This window comes from Acomys minous, assembly GCF_964271855.1.
Source record: "Acomys minous genome assembly, chromosome: 9".
NCBI classification, from domain to species: Eukaryota; Metazoa; Chordata; class Mammalia; order Rodentia; family Muridae; genus Acomys; species Acomys minous.
The window spans coordinates 18,629,192-18,645,883 of record NC_140490.1 but is presented as its reverse complement, the minus strand read 5'-3'; the positions used below and the strand labels follow the sequence as shown (position 1 = coordinate 18,645,883).

General features: G+C 51.5%; 1 protein-coding gene across 1 annotated transcript; it reads right to left on the bottom strand.

The window, feature by feature from the left end:
* Nucleotides 1-483: 483 nt before the first annotated feature.
* ITIH3 (inter-alpha-trypsin inhibitor heavy chain 3) lies at nucleotides 484-15,218 on the bottom strand. Its single transcript, XM_084794825.1, has 20 exons — nucleotides 15,077-15,218; nucleotides 14,227-14,247; nucleotides 13,172-13,338; nucleotides 12,968-13,072; nucleotides 12,593-12,755; nucleotides 11,992-12,105; nucleotides 11,130-11,255; nucleotides 10,758-10,874; nucleotides 9,916-10,084; nucleotides 9,281-9,406; nucleotides 8,857-9,038; nucleotides 7,415-7,600; nucleotides 7,121-7,260; nucleotides 6,066-6,220; nucleotides 4,264-4,299; nucleotides 4,031-4,144; nucleotides 3,412-3,616; nucleotides 1,629-1,801; nucleotides 1,308-1,419; nucleotides 484-723 (listed from the first exon to the last, which is right to left on the bottom strand). Exons 1-20 carry the CDS (start codon nucleotides 15,167-15,169, stop codon nucleotides 594-596), a joined length of 2,634 nt encoding a protein of 877 aa, XP_084650951.1. The 5' UTR covers nucleotides 15,170-15,218; the 3' UTR covers nucleotides 484-593.
* Between the last annotated feature and the right edge of the window lie 1,474 nt (nucleotides 15,219-16,692).

Here is a 16,692-nt window from a genome sequence, read left to right as displayed (position 1 = left end):
TGGGAAGGCCATAGAACCTTTAAGGGGTGGGGCCTAGCTGGAGGAAGTGGTCACGAGGGGGCAGGCCTTCCTAGAGCTGCTTCCAACTCCAGGCTTTGCTTCTGATCCTGAGATATGAGGAAGCCACGTCGCAAGCTCTTCCCACCCCTGACCTAGGTAATCTCAGCTACTGTGCCTGCCCCACCATGATGGACCGTATCCTCTTAAACCGTGAGCCAAAACAGACCCTTCCTCCCTTAAATTGCTTCTTGTCCCAGTGATGAGAAAAGGCGCTCTTGAGCCATGACCCCCACGTAAGACATCCCTGGGTTTTAAACACCGCTCCACCCTTCCTGACGTCTCAGAAGCCCTTTGCCTCATCATCAGTTATAGATTCCCCAAGGTGTCACCCTGACAAACTCTGTCCCATGCCTGTGTCTTCCTAAAGCTATCCCATTTCTTCAGTAGTAGCTCACAAAGGTACTCAGAGACTTAACAGCTGTCTTGGTTTACATGCTGGGCTTTATTGTCCCGGTCCTTCCCACAAGCCCCGTTCTGTGCTCTTGTTCCAGGCAACCCAGGCCTTCTACTTGAGCAGCAGCCGACATGTTTACTCAGAACAAGCTGGGGATGATATAGTCGGTATGGACACCATCAATTAGCCCTTCCCCATTGTTATGGACAAACCAGCACGTGACCTTGGTGCCGACACTGGTGTCCTTCCTGTAATCTTTCTGGGAGCCCCTGGAGGAAAAGAAAGAGGTACTATAATGTGCAGGGTAACCAGCATGGCTGTGGGACTGCACCTACGGCTGGTGGAATGTGGGAGATTCTTTCTGGTGGTTTTGCAGTGCTAGGATTAAATCCAGGACCTCACGTGTCCCAGCTCTGCCACTGAGCTACACCCCTCCACCTAGCCCCTGAAATGGGATTTTTATTTTTATTTGATATCTTAATGTTTAAGGCAGGGTCTCCGGTATCCCAGGCTGGCCCTGAACTTGCAATATAGCCAAGGACCTTGAACTCCTGGTCTTCCTGCCTCCACCTCTAAGGGCTGAGAACACAGGCATATGCCACCGTGCCTGGCTTGAAGTTGAAGAGCCTAGAGTTCGTTTGTCAAGAATGAAGTCAAATTACTGTTTTCTCTAGGGAGCTAGGTTTGAGCTGTGCCTTGATTAGTAGGAGTCTAACAGGGCCAAGACCTCAAGAAGAAATAAGAGTACCCCAGAGAAAACAAGAGCCCACCAAACTAGGTGCCATGGCACAGAGGGTTCTTTCCTCCTGTCTTGGTACTGGGTGGTGTGAGGGTGTCAGAGATGCCACCTCACCTTGTGACAGTCAACCGATGGCTCTTCACTACCATTGTGGCATCTGGCTTTGTGGGGTCAGAGCCTGGGCGCATATCAAACACTTCAAAGTCAAAGGGTTGGAAGAATTGGCCTGGGAAAGAAAACATTGACAGTGAGCCATCGTGTATGGGCAAGGGCACCACGGCCACTGGATTCTCAGGGTTGATGCAAAGACTAATTGGCATGTTGTGAACCAGGTACAGGTACAAGTACAGGCTAAGTAGCTTGTAGCTCTGTACATCTATTTCTGGTGCTTCCATGTAACTATGCAGCCTATAGTCTAGTCTGAGCATGGCATACCCAGAAGCCCATGGGTCTGTGCTGACATCCGATGACTGTCCACCACGTAGAATCCTAGGAAGTCCTGGTGAACCGGATGTTTCTTCCAAACCTGGTGTAGGATGACCACAAAGCTAACCCCATCTCCAAAGGAGACCACCATATTCTTTTTCCTGTTGATTGTTACAGACAGCCTAGGAGAGAAGAGGAGGGCGTTTAGTGGCCTTGGCCTTACCCGTCTGAATCAAGGGCTTTCAGCAAGGCCTTCCAGGCACATAGATCCCAGACACTACCTCAGTGTTGGGATAAGGCTACCACCAATCTACCATCATGTCATCTGTGCCCTCCACACAGGGGACCTCTTGGGGCAGGAATGAGGCCTAGGAACGCAGAGGCCTGGGTTCAGCTCAGGCTCCGTGTGATCCTGGGCGCAGGTTGCACCCTCTTTGAGCCGCAGCGGGGATAGAGGAACCGCTGCTCACTACACCCCAGGGACTCTGAAACAGGAGAAGCTAAGCAGGTTTGGAATTAGCCGATGCAGCTGGGGAATCTACAAATGGAATCATCGGTGTTGCTACTTAATCCTTCCTTCCTCCTACCTTCCCTCCCTCCCTTCTTTCCTGCTTAGCTTTTAAATTAATTTTTTAAAATTTTAAGTAAGAAGTATTTTTATACAATACACTTTTATCTTGTTTCCCTCCCCCGTCTCCTTCCAGATCCTCTCTGCCCAATTATATCTCCTCTCCCGCCTCTCCCTCCCACAGACGCACAAGTAATAAATACACGAAAACAAAATCAAAACAAACACAAACAAGCAAAAGACCAATAAAATAAGCAAACAAAAAAGCCAAACCAAGAGACTACAAAACAAAAGATCCACCAAAACAAGACATGGAGTCTACTTTGCACTGGCTAGCTACTCCTGGGCATGGCACTGCCCTGGACTGTGGTTGTTCTGCCCAGTGACACCCCATTGGAGAAAATGGGTTCTCCTTTTGTCACTGGGTATCCGTTGCAAACAGCTTCTTGGTTAGGGGGTAGGACATTGGGTCCACTCCCTTGTCAGTGCTGGGACCTCATCTGACTTGAGCCCATCAGGTCTTGTACATGTCGCCACGGTCTCTGAGTTCATATGCTGGGCCAGAGCTTGCCACAAAACCCATGCTGACCTAGAACTTGTGGTATCATCCTGGTTCTGCCTCCCAAGTGCTGGGATTAGAGCCGTCTCTGCCATCACACTCAACCCTCCTTTCTGTTTAGGAATGGGTTCTTGCGAGGGCCGATAAAGTGGCTCATTGTTTAAAGGTGCTTCCTGTGCAAGCCTCATGGCCTGAGTTCAACTCCCAGAGCCCCCAAGGCTCATGCCAAAGTAGAAGGAAAGCACAAAGTTGTCCTCTAACTAACCCACGTGTGTTGTGGGTAGCATTCACACACACACACACACACACACACACACACACACACACACACACACACACACACATAATAACAATAAAAAATACTAATAACAATAAAAAGTTTAGAGATGAGGTCAGGTTATGTTGCCAATGCTGGTCTTAAACGTGTGGCCTCAAGTCATCCTTTGACCTTAGGCCTCCCAAGCAGCTGGATTCCATGCACCACTGTACTTGGCTTCCGTCCAGTCATGGCTTCCCTCAAAGTGAGTCCTGCACACTGTCCAGCTACAAAGTTTGCCTATGACAGGGGTCCCAAGAATTGGTGCCCTCTCCTGTGGTCACCATCCTGCGGAAACTGAATTGGTGCCATCAGTCTCTGCTGAGGCTTGGAAGTATGGCCACCTTACCCAGTCTGCGTGACTGTGACCGTGTCGAGCCAGCTGAATTTGCTCAGTTCGTTCCCAATTCCTAGGATGATCTTCTCCGTGGTCACCTCAATCCGGAAGTCCATCCAAGCATTGATAATGCCCAGTTTGCCAAAGTAAGTTTTCCCTGTACTGGAGTAAGAGTTGCTTCCCTTGTCTCCAATGATCTGCCCAGTCACAGTGATGCCTGTCAGAGGGGCGGGGCCAAGAAGAGAGACTAGTGAGGTCCTCTGAGCCCTTGCTGGCCTGGAGGGAAGCAGAGGCAGAGCCAGATCCTGTGCTGGAAGCTTCAGGTCTGGGGCATGCTGGGACACTGTGGATCTTCCCTCCTTCCTGAGTCAGGAGTGTTATGAGAGGGAAAACTGTTCCCCATATAAAGGCTGGTTCCACCCTCAGCATCAGGCTGCCCGTATCTCTCCCTCTCTCTAATAGCACCAGGCACTTAGTGGGTCTGGCTCTTTGGTTAGCTCCCTCCTCCCTTGTGCAGTGTCCTGCGTGTGGGGATGGATAATTACCAGGCAGAGTGAGGAGGAGAGCCTGGTCCATCAACTCACCTGGCCACTCAGATCCTCACAGAAAGAACCCCAGCTTGTAGCCCCACCTGTGACCGGGTCCTCGACAAGGCGCAGCACCGTGCCAGGCTTCTCGTCAATGTTGAAGCAGATGGTGTCATTTTTTCCTGGGACTTGGATGATGAAGTGGGGGTCTCCATCCACTGCGGGCACATCAGAGAACGGGCTGGCTTCAAGGGCCACAGGCCTCCCCTGGCCCAGTGGGCAGGAGAGAGGTACCCATAACCCTGAACCTGGACCAGGGAGGAGCCAAGGAACTCACCATAATAGTAGGGAGATAACGAAGGCTGGTGACTGGCTACGGAGCAAAGGGAGACCGATTGAACTAAGCAAGCTGTGCTGGGGAGACCTAGACCTCCACTCATAATATGGCTTCCGCTTCCCCCCATTTTGACTCCCTGGGTGATTTCATTCATCCTTTCCCCTCCACCAGAATTCAGCCTCCCCAGGACACCTGGTCAATCGGCCTGTGACAGGGGTTGATTCAGGACACATTATAGAAGGGGACAGGGCAGGGAAGGCTCTTAGTGTGTGTGTGTGGGGGGGGGGTAGGTGGCAGGGCTAGTCCCAGCAAGCAATAGTTACTCACTCATGTAGGCTACAGAGCTGGTCACAGAGGAGGCTAGCAAAACACCAAAGGGCAGACATGAACAACCGCCAAGGGCTTCCCCCTCCCATCGTAGTGCTTTCTGTCAGCCTGAAGGCTACTGGTTCCCCCACTGGGCACTAACACTGGCAGGCTTGCCCAGGCAATCCCTTTATGGCTATGTTGGTAGTGCGAGTGTGATTTTAACGCTAGGGGCATATTCTGATGTGACTAAAATGTAAATCTATCAAGTCATGAGCCTCCCCCTTGTGAGCAAGGGTTGCAGCCCCCGGGGAACTCTTCAGCCCTTAGATGGGAATAGGGTGAGAGCCACATGTCCGTTGTTCCTTGGTGGTTGGTAGCACCTGAGGAGAAACGGTGTCCCTAATGTACTTGTGTTCTTTTCGGGTGGGCGGCTTGGCAGGGGCTGAGTCTTGCCCGGCGTTAGAGGGCTGGAGGGGTCCAGTGTAAGAGCACTTGGTTCCCAGAGGCCTTCAGCATGGCCACTGAGCCCAAGCACCTAGGCCTGTGTTCCAGATCAGCCGCTGCCTGAGTCCTCGCTGGGCCCCGTGCTCTCACCGTAAAATGAGAATTGTAAAAGACTCACATGAGGGTTGCGGGGGGGGGGGGGTCATGTAAATGTGCTAGATATCAGAATCGCTCATGTTTGCAGGTAACAGGACACTGCCATTGACTGGCGTGTCTTCAGATAGGGAGACCATCTTCAACCGAATGGATGGGAAACTCCTGACTTGGAGGGGTGGGCCTGAAGGCTCTCTTCAGTCTGTCTCCCTCTCTCTTCCTTCTGCCCTCCCTCCTCACTCCCTCCATCCATCACTGGAAGCTTACCTTCTATCATGTGGTCACAGTGAGGGAGGAAGAAGAAAGATGCATTAGACACAGACAACTGACTAAGGCCATTGCACCCAATGCAAGTGGTCCGTGGCCTGGCTTAAAGCTAGCTTTGTCCACAAAGCGTGTCCCCTAGAACCAAGAACTCCTAGAAAACAGGGACTGTGTCCCCCAGTGCCAGGCTCCCCATGAGGTTGTTATACACATTTGGGGCTCCCTCCGTGATTATAATCTGGGGTCTTGAAGATGTTTGGTCTCAGCTTCCAGCTCTCAGGGCCTCTTTTTTGCACAGATCCCAGGTCTCTGGTAGTTCATTCCAGGCCTAAATTGGGGGGTTAGAAGCCCCTCTTGTCTAACTGAGCCTTAGGGTGATATACTGAAGTCCCTTCCTTGGCGCGGCCCTAGGCGGCACGCTCCTTTGGCTTAGGAACACAGACACTCCTACTGGCCCACACCCCATGCTCCTGCTGGCCACTTCACTCCCGCCAAGCCCCCTCAGACGCTTCCAAGCCTGACCCTCTTCAAAAGGTCCGGTGTCCCCAGTCTAGCCAATCCCTCTGCTGGGAGTCTAGGGTCTAGGGTCTTAGAGGGAGGTTTCTAGATTCTGGCCTTCTCTCTATGCCCACCTTCCCCAGGCTTGTCAGCAATGGCTGTCTGGTCTTCATTGTCCTCGGGTTTGGTCACCACCATGGAGGTCAGTGGAGTTACAAAGTGGTACTTGAGGGACAGCTCCAGGGCCTGGGCTGTGAGGTTCTCCTTCTCCTCCCCGCGGGCATTCTTGCTGTGAGGAGGAACAGCTCAGCGAGTCAGCCCAGGACGCAGCTTGCTTTCTTTCACACATAGTTCCCCAGCCAGACCAGAATCTCCAGGGATGCCTCAGGAATCCCTCCCCTCCCTCCACGGTCCACCACATTGTTGGTCCTACTCAGTGGAGCTCACTGGGGAGTGGGGTGGGGGTGGGGAGGAATAGCAGTTCACTAGCTAGCTCCCTGAGGCATATGAGAAAACTATTTCCTCTCTAGGAGTCTGTTTCTCCACCTTTCAATACAAGGGACTTGAAATGGCTACTGTTATAATTGCTTATGATAACGCTGTACAACAGGCATTTAGCCTGTGCCAAATTTGCTGGGGCTTTACAGTTTTGTTCTTCCTATAGGAGCTTTGTCATTGCCCTCCCCCCACTCTACCCTCACCCCCCCCCCACCTCCTCCTGCTGGTGTCACTGCTGATGGGCTGAGCAAGAGCTAAGGCCTCCCCTGCCCTTAGATGCACTCAGGCCACTGCCCTTGGCAGTGCTTGCCTGCTTAAGATGGACAAGCAAGAGGGGTAGGACGCAAGGAAACATTTTTGTTTTGTTTTGTTTGGGTTTTTCGAGACAGGGTTTCTCTGTGTAGCCTTGGCTGTCCTAGACTTGCTGTGTAGACCAGGCTAGCCTTGAACTCGCAATGATCCACCTGCCTCTACCACCTGAGTGCTGGGATTAAAAGTGTGAGTCACCATGCCCACCTGGAAACGTTTTAAAATGTGGGCCAAGAAGAGGGGAGAACAGTGAGAATGTTCCCGGGGATGTCCTCCCTCGGTGTGTGGCCGTCTTACTCCTCTGGCCCTATCGGAACACTTCAGAGCTATGGTGGATGCCACACAGCTAGGTGTTCCCCAAGGCAAGGGTAGACCAACTCACCGTTTCTCCAGTAACTGCTCAATAGTGAGGTAGGCCCAGAGCCTCTCAATGTAGTTCCCAAAGATGTAGCTTTGCTCCTTCAGAGCCGCATCCATTTCCGTCATGTCTACCTCCTCTGTGAAGGTCAGGTCATTCAAGGCCTGGGGAGGGAGAAGAGTTGGATGATGGAGCTGGATGATGGAGCTGGATGATGGAGCTGGATGATGGAGCTGGATGATGGAGCTGTGTGGGTCTGGGGTCCATCGCTGCTGGCCCTGCATTCCCAGCACACCCCAGGCACCACTTCCCACTCACCCCGTGGCCCTTCACGTCTGCTTTAAAGTTGTTCATGTCCCTGTCCACCAGGCGCCCTGCTACGACAATCTCAGAGCCGTCATAGAAGTGGGGGTAACTGTTTCTGGTGAGGTCCAGGATGGCATTCTCGGGGTATTCCACCTCCACATTTGTCAGCAGTGGGTGAGCTACCTCCTCGTAGAAGTCCTGTAGGTCATATCAGGGGTCCAGTCATCTCAGACCGCGCCCCCCTGCCAGAGTAGACATGGAAAACCCCAGGATAGGTTGGTCCCACAGATGCTACAAGGTGGCATTTCATCCCCAAGGGCTGAATGGATCCTTTTCCTTGATTTTCATTTCTAAATGTGCCTGGCTGTGCCCTGAAGCTTAGGAGGGACCTTCCTGTCCCCACCCCCACCACTGCCCCCACCCCCACCCCCGCCCAGTCTTAACAACTAGAGACTAGAAGGAAAGGACAGAATTCTTGGTGCAGAACTTTAAATAAATATTAGCCAGAGAAAGGGATGTGGGTCAGAGGGGAGGAGGAAAGCCCTGGGGTCCCCTGCAAGTAGAGGTGCTGTCAGTCACGGGGGGGGGGGGGGAGGGCCTAGACTCAGATTGAATAGTGAAACACACACTTACATTTGGCTATCTGATATTTGTAAGTATTATTTTATTATATAAAGGTCTGTCACGGGTCAGATTGTGTGCCGCATTCCCAAAGCCCCAATCCTCAGGGTGCAACCTTATTTGGAGTAAACTCTCTACAAAGATAATCCGATGATGTCATGAGGTTGGGCCCTAATCCAATATGCCTTGTGTCCTTATAAAAATAGGAAATTGGATGCAGATGTACAACAAAGGAACGCATGGGCTGGCTCAGGAAGAAGAGGACAAGTCAAGAGTGGAAGCCTATACAGACCTTGCCCTCGGAAAGGAACCGACCCCCTGTCACCTTGATTTCATACTTGTGGCCTCTAAGACTGTGAGACAGTGAGTGTTTCTGCTGTTCAAGGCACCTCTTCAGTGGCCATATGCTCCCTTATGATAGACTTAGTAAACCATTGTCCTGTGAAATATTTAGGCATATTTACATAAAAATTACTTATTGCTTATGAGACATACACATCTAACCAAATGTCCTAGGATTGATCTGCCGACCCTGCAGAGGAAGCAGCTCTGTTTTATGTAGATTAGAGCAAGATGCAGCCAGAGGTAGATTTCTTTTTGTTTATTGTTTGTTTTGTTTTTTCTTCCGAGGTAGGGTTTCTCTGTGTAGCCTTGGTTGTCCTGGACCAGGCTGGCCTCAAACTCACAGAGATCCACCTTCCTCTGCCTCCAGAGTGCTGAGCTTATGGTGTGCGCCACCACACCCGGCTCAGAGGTAGATCTCAGCAAAGAGGAAGCTCCCTCTAATACCTGAAGCCCTCCCATGGTGGAATAGTGTGTGAGGTGAAGCGTACCTGCAGCTGCAAGTCGGCATCGGAGTCTTCATAAATGCGCCGGGCAAGCCCATGATTCTCCAGGGCCAGCGTCTCCAGGAAATTATAATTCAGATTGTTGCCAAAACCCAGGTTATACAAAGGGAACTTGCCCCCGATGGCGTTCCGGGCATTTTCCTGGATCTTTTCGGATCTGCTCTCACCTGTAAAAAGGGCTGTTCATGCTGGGGACAGTCTGCCCTAGCTCTGTCGGGGGAGATCTGACTCTTTACATGCACCGCTGGTAGGGAGCCTTGATGAGGAGAGGCATGTACCTTCCTTTGAGGGGCTCGCAAGACGCTGGGGGACCCCAGGGAAAGATGTCCAGGCTCTTGTAGTGAGCCAGCTACAGAGTCAGAAAGGCAGGCAGCCACTCGCCTTGGGTTCAAGCCTCCCTCTCCCTCACCTGTATTGGCATCGCCATCTGTCAACATGATGATGATGGAGGTGCTCCTCTCCGGGACCTGGTGCTCCTCCCGGGCCTTGTTCAGCATTTCAATGCCCCTCATCAGCCCATCATTGATGTTGGTCACTGTATACCAATAGAGAGACAGAACCATTGGGGCGGGGGTGTCCTTAGGGTGCCAGAGTACAAGGCTGCGGAAGTGAGGGAGAACAGTAGACCTTGCTCTTGTGCCAAGGACGGTGTGAGCCTATACATAGAAGCACTCAGTAAACATTGACACAAGTGGATGAGCAGCCTAGACTATCACACAGGCATCAAAGGGATGCTAAGAGGTTCCATGTGGTGATTACAGCAATCCGGCAAGCTGTCAGGTGGAGCCACCAGGTGCGGGAAGGAAGTGATTCAGATGTCACATACGGTTTCCATAGGATCAAGAACGGTTCCCTGTGGCTTTATCATGCTGAGACTTGTACCCTGATCATGGGTTAGAGAGAGACATTTTCCCTAGGCCACAGAGAAGGCACCCTGATGTCTTTAAGTCTGAGGTCTATCCCGAGGGAGATGCATGACAGAGACTGGGTGCTGGTATAGAAAAAGGAACCGGTAGAATACACATCTGCCCCGGCCCCTCTTACTGCTTTCCGCCTGGATGCTCCTCACAAATGTCCTGGCCTCCTCAAGGTTTGTGGGGGTGGCTTGCACCAGCTTATCTTTCCAGACAGTCACATCAGTGCTGAATAGAATGAAATTCAGATAGTCCTCTTCTTTCATGTCATCCAGGATTTTGAGAAGGGCTTCCCTGGTCTGGAGAAGGAGAAGACAAACAGGCCGTAAAGACACGAGAGAGAAGTGAGCCAGGTCACTTCCCAGCCTAGGCTGATGGAGGAGCTCCCACTATCTTTGTCCTATGAGTAAGCATCACCCAAGGCCCCAACTCCTTGTGAAAGTGGGCATAAACTTTGAGTGTTTTTTTTTTAAGATTTATTTACTATGTATTCAGTGCTTTGCCTGCATGTACACCTGCATGTCAGAAGAAGGCGCCAGATCTCATTATAGATGGTTGTAAGCCACCATGTGGTTACTGGGAATTGAACTCAGGACCTTTGGAAGAGCAGCCAATGCTCTTAACTTCTGAGCCATCTCTCCAGCTCTGGCTTTGAGTGTTCTTACATTCTGTCTGATTCCTCCTTTTCCAACAGAAATACTAGAATTTTCCCACTTAAAAAAATAACTCTTCCTTCTAAGCCACCATGTGGTTACTGGGAATTGAACTCAGGACCTTTGGAAGAGCAGCCAATGCTCTTAACTTCTGAGCCATCTCTCCAGCTCTGGCTTTGAGTGTTCTTACATTCTGTCTGATTCCTCCTTTTCCAACAGAAATACTAGAATTTTCCCACTTAAAAAAATAACTCTTCCTTCTCACACTTCTACACCCCATGTTGCCCTGGGTGCTGGGAGGAGGTTGGGGGGGACAAACCTGCTGGATTTTCCGACCATACATGGAGCCGCTGACATCAATCACAAAGACTATGTTCTTGGGCACCACTGGAAGGCCTTGGGGTGCAAAGAAGTGCACAAAATAGCCGTTGACTACCTGCAAAAATGGAAGAGATGTGGAGGCCAATGCCCCTTTAACAATGCCTCTTCTTACAAGTGGAAGTCAGAAGTTTTGTCACTGGAGGAAAAAAGTGTCCCATTTCCACTCTCCAGGAGGTGCTGAGCAAGCAATATGGTGCAGACGATGGAGGATGAAGGAGAAAGATGCAGCTACAGCCCCTCAGGATGCTGGGCCTCTCCCCATCATGAAGATGGATTAGCAAGCTAGCCTGGTGCAGCCATCGACCCTTACCTGCACATTGCCTGGAGACTCTCTGTTCACGTCATAGACGATGGTGAAGTCCCCGTTGAGGAGGGAGTCTGTACACGTTGGGCATGAGCGTTGTTGGTCTAAGCTGGGCTTGAAAGACACATGCCCCTGGGAGGTGGGGTAAGGGAAGAGCCTTGAGCTTGGTGAAGGCTTCCCACTGACAGACAGGAAGAACCCTCTGATAGCACAGAGATGAGGGCTGGGCATGAATCAAATGCCAGTTTCTCCCGGATGAAGCTGCTCCTATGCCCCATCTTTCTGAATAGCCCCCACCCTGGGTGATCAGAACCTGCCTTGGGTGGGCATGGCTGCCATTTTCATTTAGCCTTTCCCTTCTCTTTTGGCTGTCTCATCCCAACTCTTTATCTCAGCGTCAGGAGTTACTTGGGCATGGGAGTTTTGCTCTGTATGAGAGAACTCTGTGATGAGTGGTTTTGCACATTGGAGTTGGTACCCAAAGGAGGGGGAAGAATGTGAGTGGGGAAGGGAGAGTTAGAGTGAGGGAGGCTAAGAGCACCCGGATGCCAGCAGCTCTCTCGAATGTAGGCTCTTTGAGAGTCTCTCTGGAGATCCTAGAGAGCTGAGATTTGATGTCTCTGTTTTCTCATCCTCTTCCCACTGGCACTGGGCTGGAATAGCTAGGGGGTTCAGTGACTGGCACCAACTGCCCAGCACCAAGAATGAAAATTAAACCAATTCTCTTTAATCTTCCATCCCTTACTGTGGAGTCAGCCAAACTAGCCTTAGCTTCTTAATCTGCAATCCCTGCCATTTGCCAAGGCAGAACGGAACTGGGCTTTACAAATGCCTCCTGTACCCCAAGCCCCAGAGGTGTCTATACCACCTTTTTCCCTGAGAAGGACTTGGTGAGGGCACTTCCTAGGAGGTCATTAGTGATGAATGAAGCCTCAGCATCCAGCATGCTGATGCCCTGTGGCTCGAAGATCTGTGCATCAATCTGAAATGGACAAATGAAGGACTTATCATACTGGGATATTACAGAGGTCTGGGACGCAGCCAAGGGAAGTGATGTGGGTCTGTGGTGATACAGGGACCCACAAGGACAATAGTGAGGGGTAATAGGAAACTGTTCAAAGGTAGGGTGGCACAAAACATTTCTACCATCTGTCTGCCATTGATCCTGAGTTCCAAAAACCACAGTATTTCCTTTTCCTTTTAGCCTTGATATAGGTAGCAAGTGTTTCAGAAGCACTTTGTGGCACAGCGCTCAAGGGCCCGGCACTAAAGCCTCCTCCCCTTGGCTCCCAGCTACTGTAGCTAGAGCCGCTGTGCTGCTTCCAAACCTCCTTAACCTAGCACAGGGACTTGGAAATGTGTCCTTGGCTCAGCTCTGAGGTCCGCGCCTCCTTCTCCCATCCCGACCCCACTGCCCTCCCCAGGGCACTCTGTGGTTCCAAGCAGGGCATGAAGGAACAGCTGATTACCTCAAAGTGTCTGATCAGTTGTTTGGGCTGGACCTTAAGATACATCTCGTACTTGCCCTTGTGCCTCTTGAGCAGCTCTTCATAGGTTAGCTCGAAGGTGACCTTGCTGCCTGCGGCCACATTGACAGACACTGTGAATTTCTCCAGTTTCCTTCCGGAGGCCCTGGGAGGTGAGGCGCAAGACAGTACTTAGCACAAAGACTTTAAGAACCGGTCCTTCCTCGGCCCTGGATTCGAGTCTCAGGTCTTAGGTTAGAGAGCTCCCTAACTGTTCGAAACCTCGGACACTTTAAAATGGAATATTCTGGGGATACAGTTTCGTAGAACAATTATCATAGTTGCTTTCTTCTCTCAAGGCCCAAGATGCACACTTACTTGACCAAACCAGCTGTCTTGCCCTGGGACACAGCCTTTTCATATTGCTTCTGGGCAACTTCCTTTTCCTTAACGTTCCCAGGGTAGGTGACACCATCGATGGTCCTGAAGACAAAGAGTTTAGAGGAAGGGGCTGCCACACTGGCCCAGAGCCCCACCCCTACCTCCTGGGAGCCTAGCATGAGCCTCTATGGTGGCACCCACAAGGTGAAGTTGGTGATGAAGGCTGTCTTGGGCAGTTCCACATCAAAGGAAACCTCCTTGGCCGTGTCTGCACGATTGACAGCCCTTGTAGTGACGACATTGTGAGCGAAGCGGGAGGTCACTTTGCAATTGATCTTGGTACTGTAGACCTCAATGCCGTCGACCACCTGTGAGAGAGGTGAGCTAGGATCACCGGGTAATTAGCTAAACCGCATCCTGGGAAACCCGCCCTTCCCAGACTCTCCCTTGTGGGCTCTGAAGCCCTGGTGCATCTTGGTCCTCCCAGTCAGCCACACTGCAGGTCTGGACAGTGTCCTTTGTCCCATGTCCAGTTGGCTGCCACCACAGCGCTCGTGCCCACCTCCTTAATGCTGGAATGTACACACAGCTGCAGCCAGTGAGATCTTGTGAAAGGCCAGCTTTGACCCAGCCCCTCTCTCCAGTAAAGCCTTCCCGGGGCTCCTTCTTGCCCTGGCCCTGGGTTTTCCTTGGAGGGTCTTGCCTCTCTGCGGATACCGAGCTCCAGTGATGCCCAGAAGCCTTTCTCCGTCGTGGCTTTTCCTACACTCTTCCCCCAGCACACTCTGTTCCTTACTGTCTTTCCCTCCTGTGTCCTTTGGTACTTTTATTCAAACAGACACCTCCTTCCTGTGTCCCCAGACACCCTCTTTCCAATCGAGGAGGTAGACCAAGAGGGGCTGGGCTAAGGTTCTAGGTACCTTGCAGCAGAGAGCTTCACCACCTGCTCCTCGTCCTCCCCATCCCTTCCGTCTTCCTTGTCCTCTCCATCCTCCCCACCCTCCTGCAGCCAAACGCCAGCCTGTACTCGATCAGTACTGTGAGACGAAGGCGCTTCCTACGCTGCCCTCACAAAGCTGGAGGGCTGTGATGCTGTTTCCCGAGGGTCTTGTGTCCAACGGGGTTCTGCCAGGATGGGGCCATGAGCTGTTTTCCAGCTCTGGCGATGCTGCCTTTACGATCCATAAGTTCAGCAAACGAACAACCTCCGTTCTGGCCCCTCCCCACCCAGTCTGTGTCCTACTGGAAGTCCTTACCCCTTCTGGGAGGCTCCGTTTCTGTAAAGACAAAGATAAACAGGGAGGTCAGGGCCAGCATGAAGCCACCAATGGCCTGTGAGTAGGTTCTGGGCTTGGGCCAGGTCCCAGAGACACAGGACCCTCCAAGCCAGTGTTGGAGAGGGACAGTAAATAGTTGGAGAAAGGAGTGTGTCATCAGGGACACCCATGGAGGAAACCAGGAGAACTGATTCTTTTTTTTTTTAACAGGCCTGCACATTGATAATTTATTTAATTTTATTTTATGTGCATTGGTAACTCCTTAGAACTGGAGTAACAGACAGTTGTGAGCTGACATGTGAGTGCTGGGAATCGAACTCAGGTCCTTTAGAAGAGCAGACAATGCTCTTAACCACTGAGCCATCTGTCCAGCCCAGGAGAACTGATCCTAAGCTGTCTTGTATTCCATATGACCCCAACTTACTTGGCCTCTCATTTTGCTCTCTATGGCCCCTGGCCCCTTCAGTCATCTTCCCAGAACACCCACCCACTCTTCGGGCTCAACTTAACATTCTGTAGAGGCCTCTGCACCTGCTTTGTACCTAAGGCAGGTCTTTGTAGACCTCCACGAGAAGTTCAGAATTCACCACCCCTCTGGCAGGTGGGGAAACTGAGGCCTGGAAGTTTGAAGAGCTCTACTCTGGGTTACACCGTGGGCTAGTTTATCAAGTCCTATCTGGAGTTCAGTTCTCCAGAGTCCAACATTGGCCCCGTATCACAATGTCCTGTCCTCCGCCTTCTTGTCCCCTTACTCGGGAGACTTGGTTGGAGTTTTCTGTCCATTTTTCTACCCTCAAAGTCCAGATATCAGGTAGGAAGTTTGACTCACCCCAAGCAGCCGGATGGGGCTTCTCGGCAAACCAGAGGTCTCCAAGCCAGAGAGCAGAGCCAAGACAAGGCAGGGCCACCACATAGTCACCATTGCTGAGCACACAGGCCTGGCCTGCTTTCCTTATATATGCCAGCCCAGTGTTTTCCGAGCAGGGTCAGTGACCTGCAGCGTGAGGCCAGAGCAGAGGAGGCAGGCAGTGGCTCCGGGAACTGGGGGTGGGTAGGATAGACACCCAGTGTGACTGTATGAAGAGGGCCCAGTGGGTACAAATAACCAATGTCGGGGCTTCACGCCTGATATTCTGGGGTCTGGGGGTCCTCGGGAAAGCAAAAGCTCTGTGAGACAAGTGACCCCTGGTCACCCTGGTGTGGATGAGGAAGACGGCGTAAGCTGCATGTAAAACAGCTGGCATCTCCACATCTAGGGCTCAATGCTTTTGTCCTTACCACCCACGTTGCCTCTGGTCTGGGCCTGGATCCCAGCTCCACCCCTCACAAGGCAACCACTCTCCATCTAGACCCCCCCCCCCAGGGCTGAGCCCTTGAACTGAATAATCCTGAGCCCCGTAAACCGACTCCCTCTCCCCCGACCCTGGCCCTGTCTTCCCAGGCGAGCCTTTATTTTGCTGCCTCTGCCAGCCCAAGGGCCTTGGCTCCCTCTTCCTTATTAGACAAAAGGTGCTTTTAATTAAAAAAAAAAAAATTCAGCTCTGGATGGCTCTCAGACTATCAAGTTTTTGTCATGTGGCCATTCACAATATAATAGCTTATTTCTTTTTTAAAATGTGTGTGTGTGTGTGTGTGTGTGTTCCTATTGTCTGTGTGGGAGTATGGGCACATGAGTGTAGGTGCTTGTCCCTGACATGGTTGCTAGGAGACAGACACTCAAGTCCTCTGCAGGAGCCGTGTAGGTTCTTTATCGCTGAGCCACCTCCCCAGCCGCAGTCTCCCTGGGAGTGGATCCCGTCACCTTATGGGGGACTTCGTGTCATCAGGTCTGACTGTCCCTTCTTTATTTTGCTTGCTCTGTGCCCTAGGACCCTGCCAGAGTCTTGGCACTCAGAAAATAACAGTCTTTCTGCATAAGGTCTGGGACTTCCTGAGCCACACCAGAGTCCTGCCAGCCTCTGGCCTCTTCAGGATAGATGCCACACACCCACCATGCCATGACTTCTCTGAGTCTGAGTGAAGTAGACCGTTGTCTTAAAACAAAAGAAAACAAAACAGGGCCTGGAGAGATAGTTCAGTGGTTAAGAGCACTGCCTGCTCTTCCAAAGGACCCGGGTTCAAATCTCAGCACCCACATCGCAGCTCACAACTGTCTTTGACTCCATGATCTGACACCCCCACACCAGTGCACATAAATTAAAATTAAATATTAAAAAAACAGCAAACAAACAAACAAACAAAAACCCACCAATACCTGAGTTGGAGAGAAGATCCCTCAAAACCCACCTATTTCTTAGCTCTGGAGATGTCCTGATCACATGACCATTTTCAGCACCTGCTAGAGGCCTGTTTCTCAGGTTCCTGCTCAGTGGCCCACAGCTACCTGCAGAGCCTTTACCTGCTTCACTAGGCACTCGGAGTTTGGGGAGAGTGACAACTCGAAAT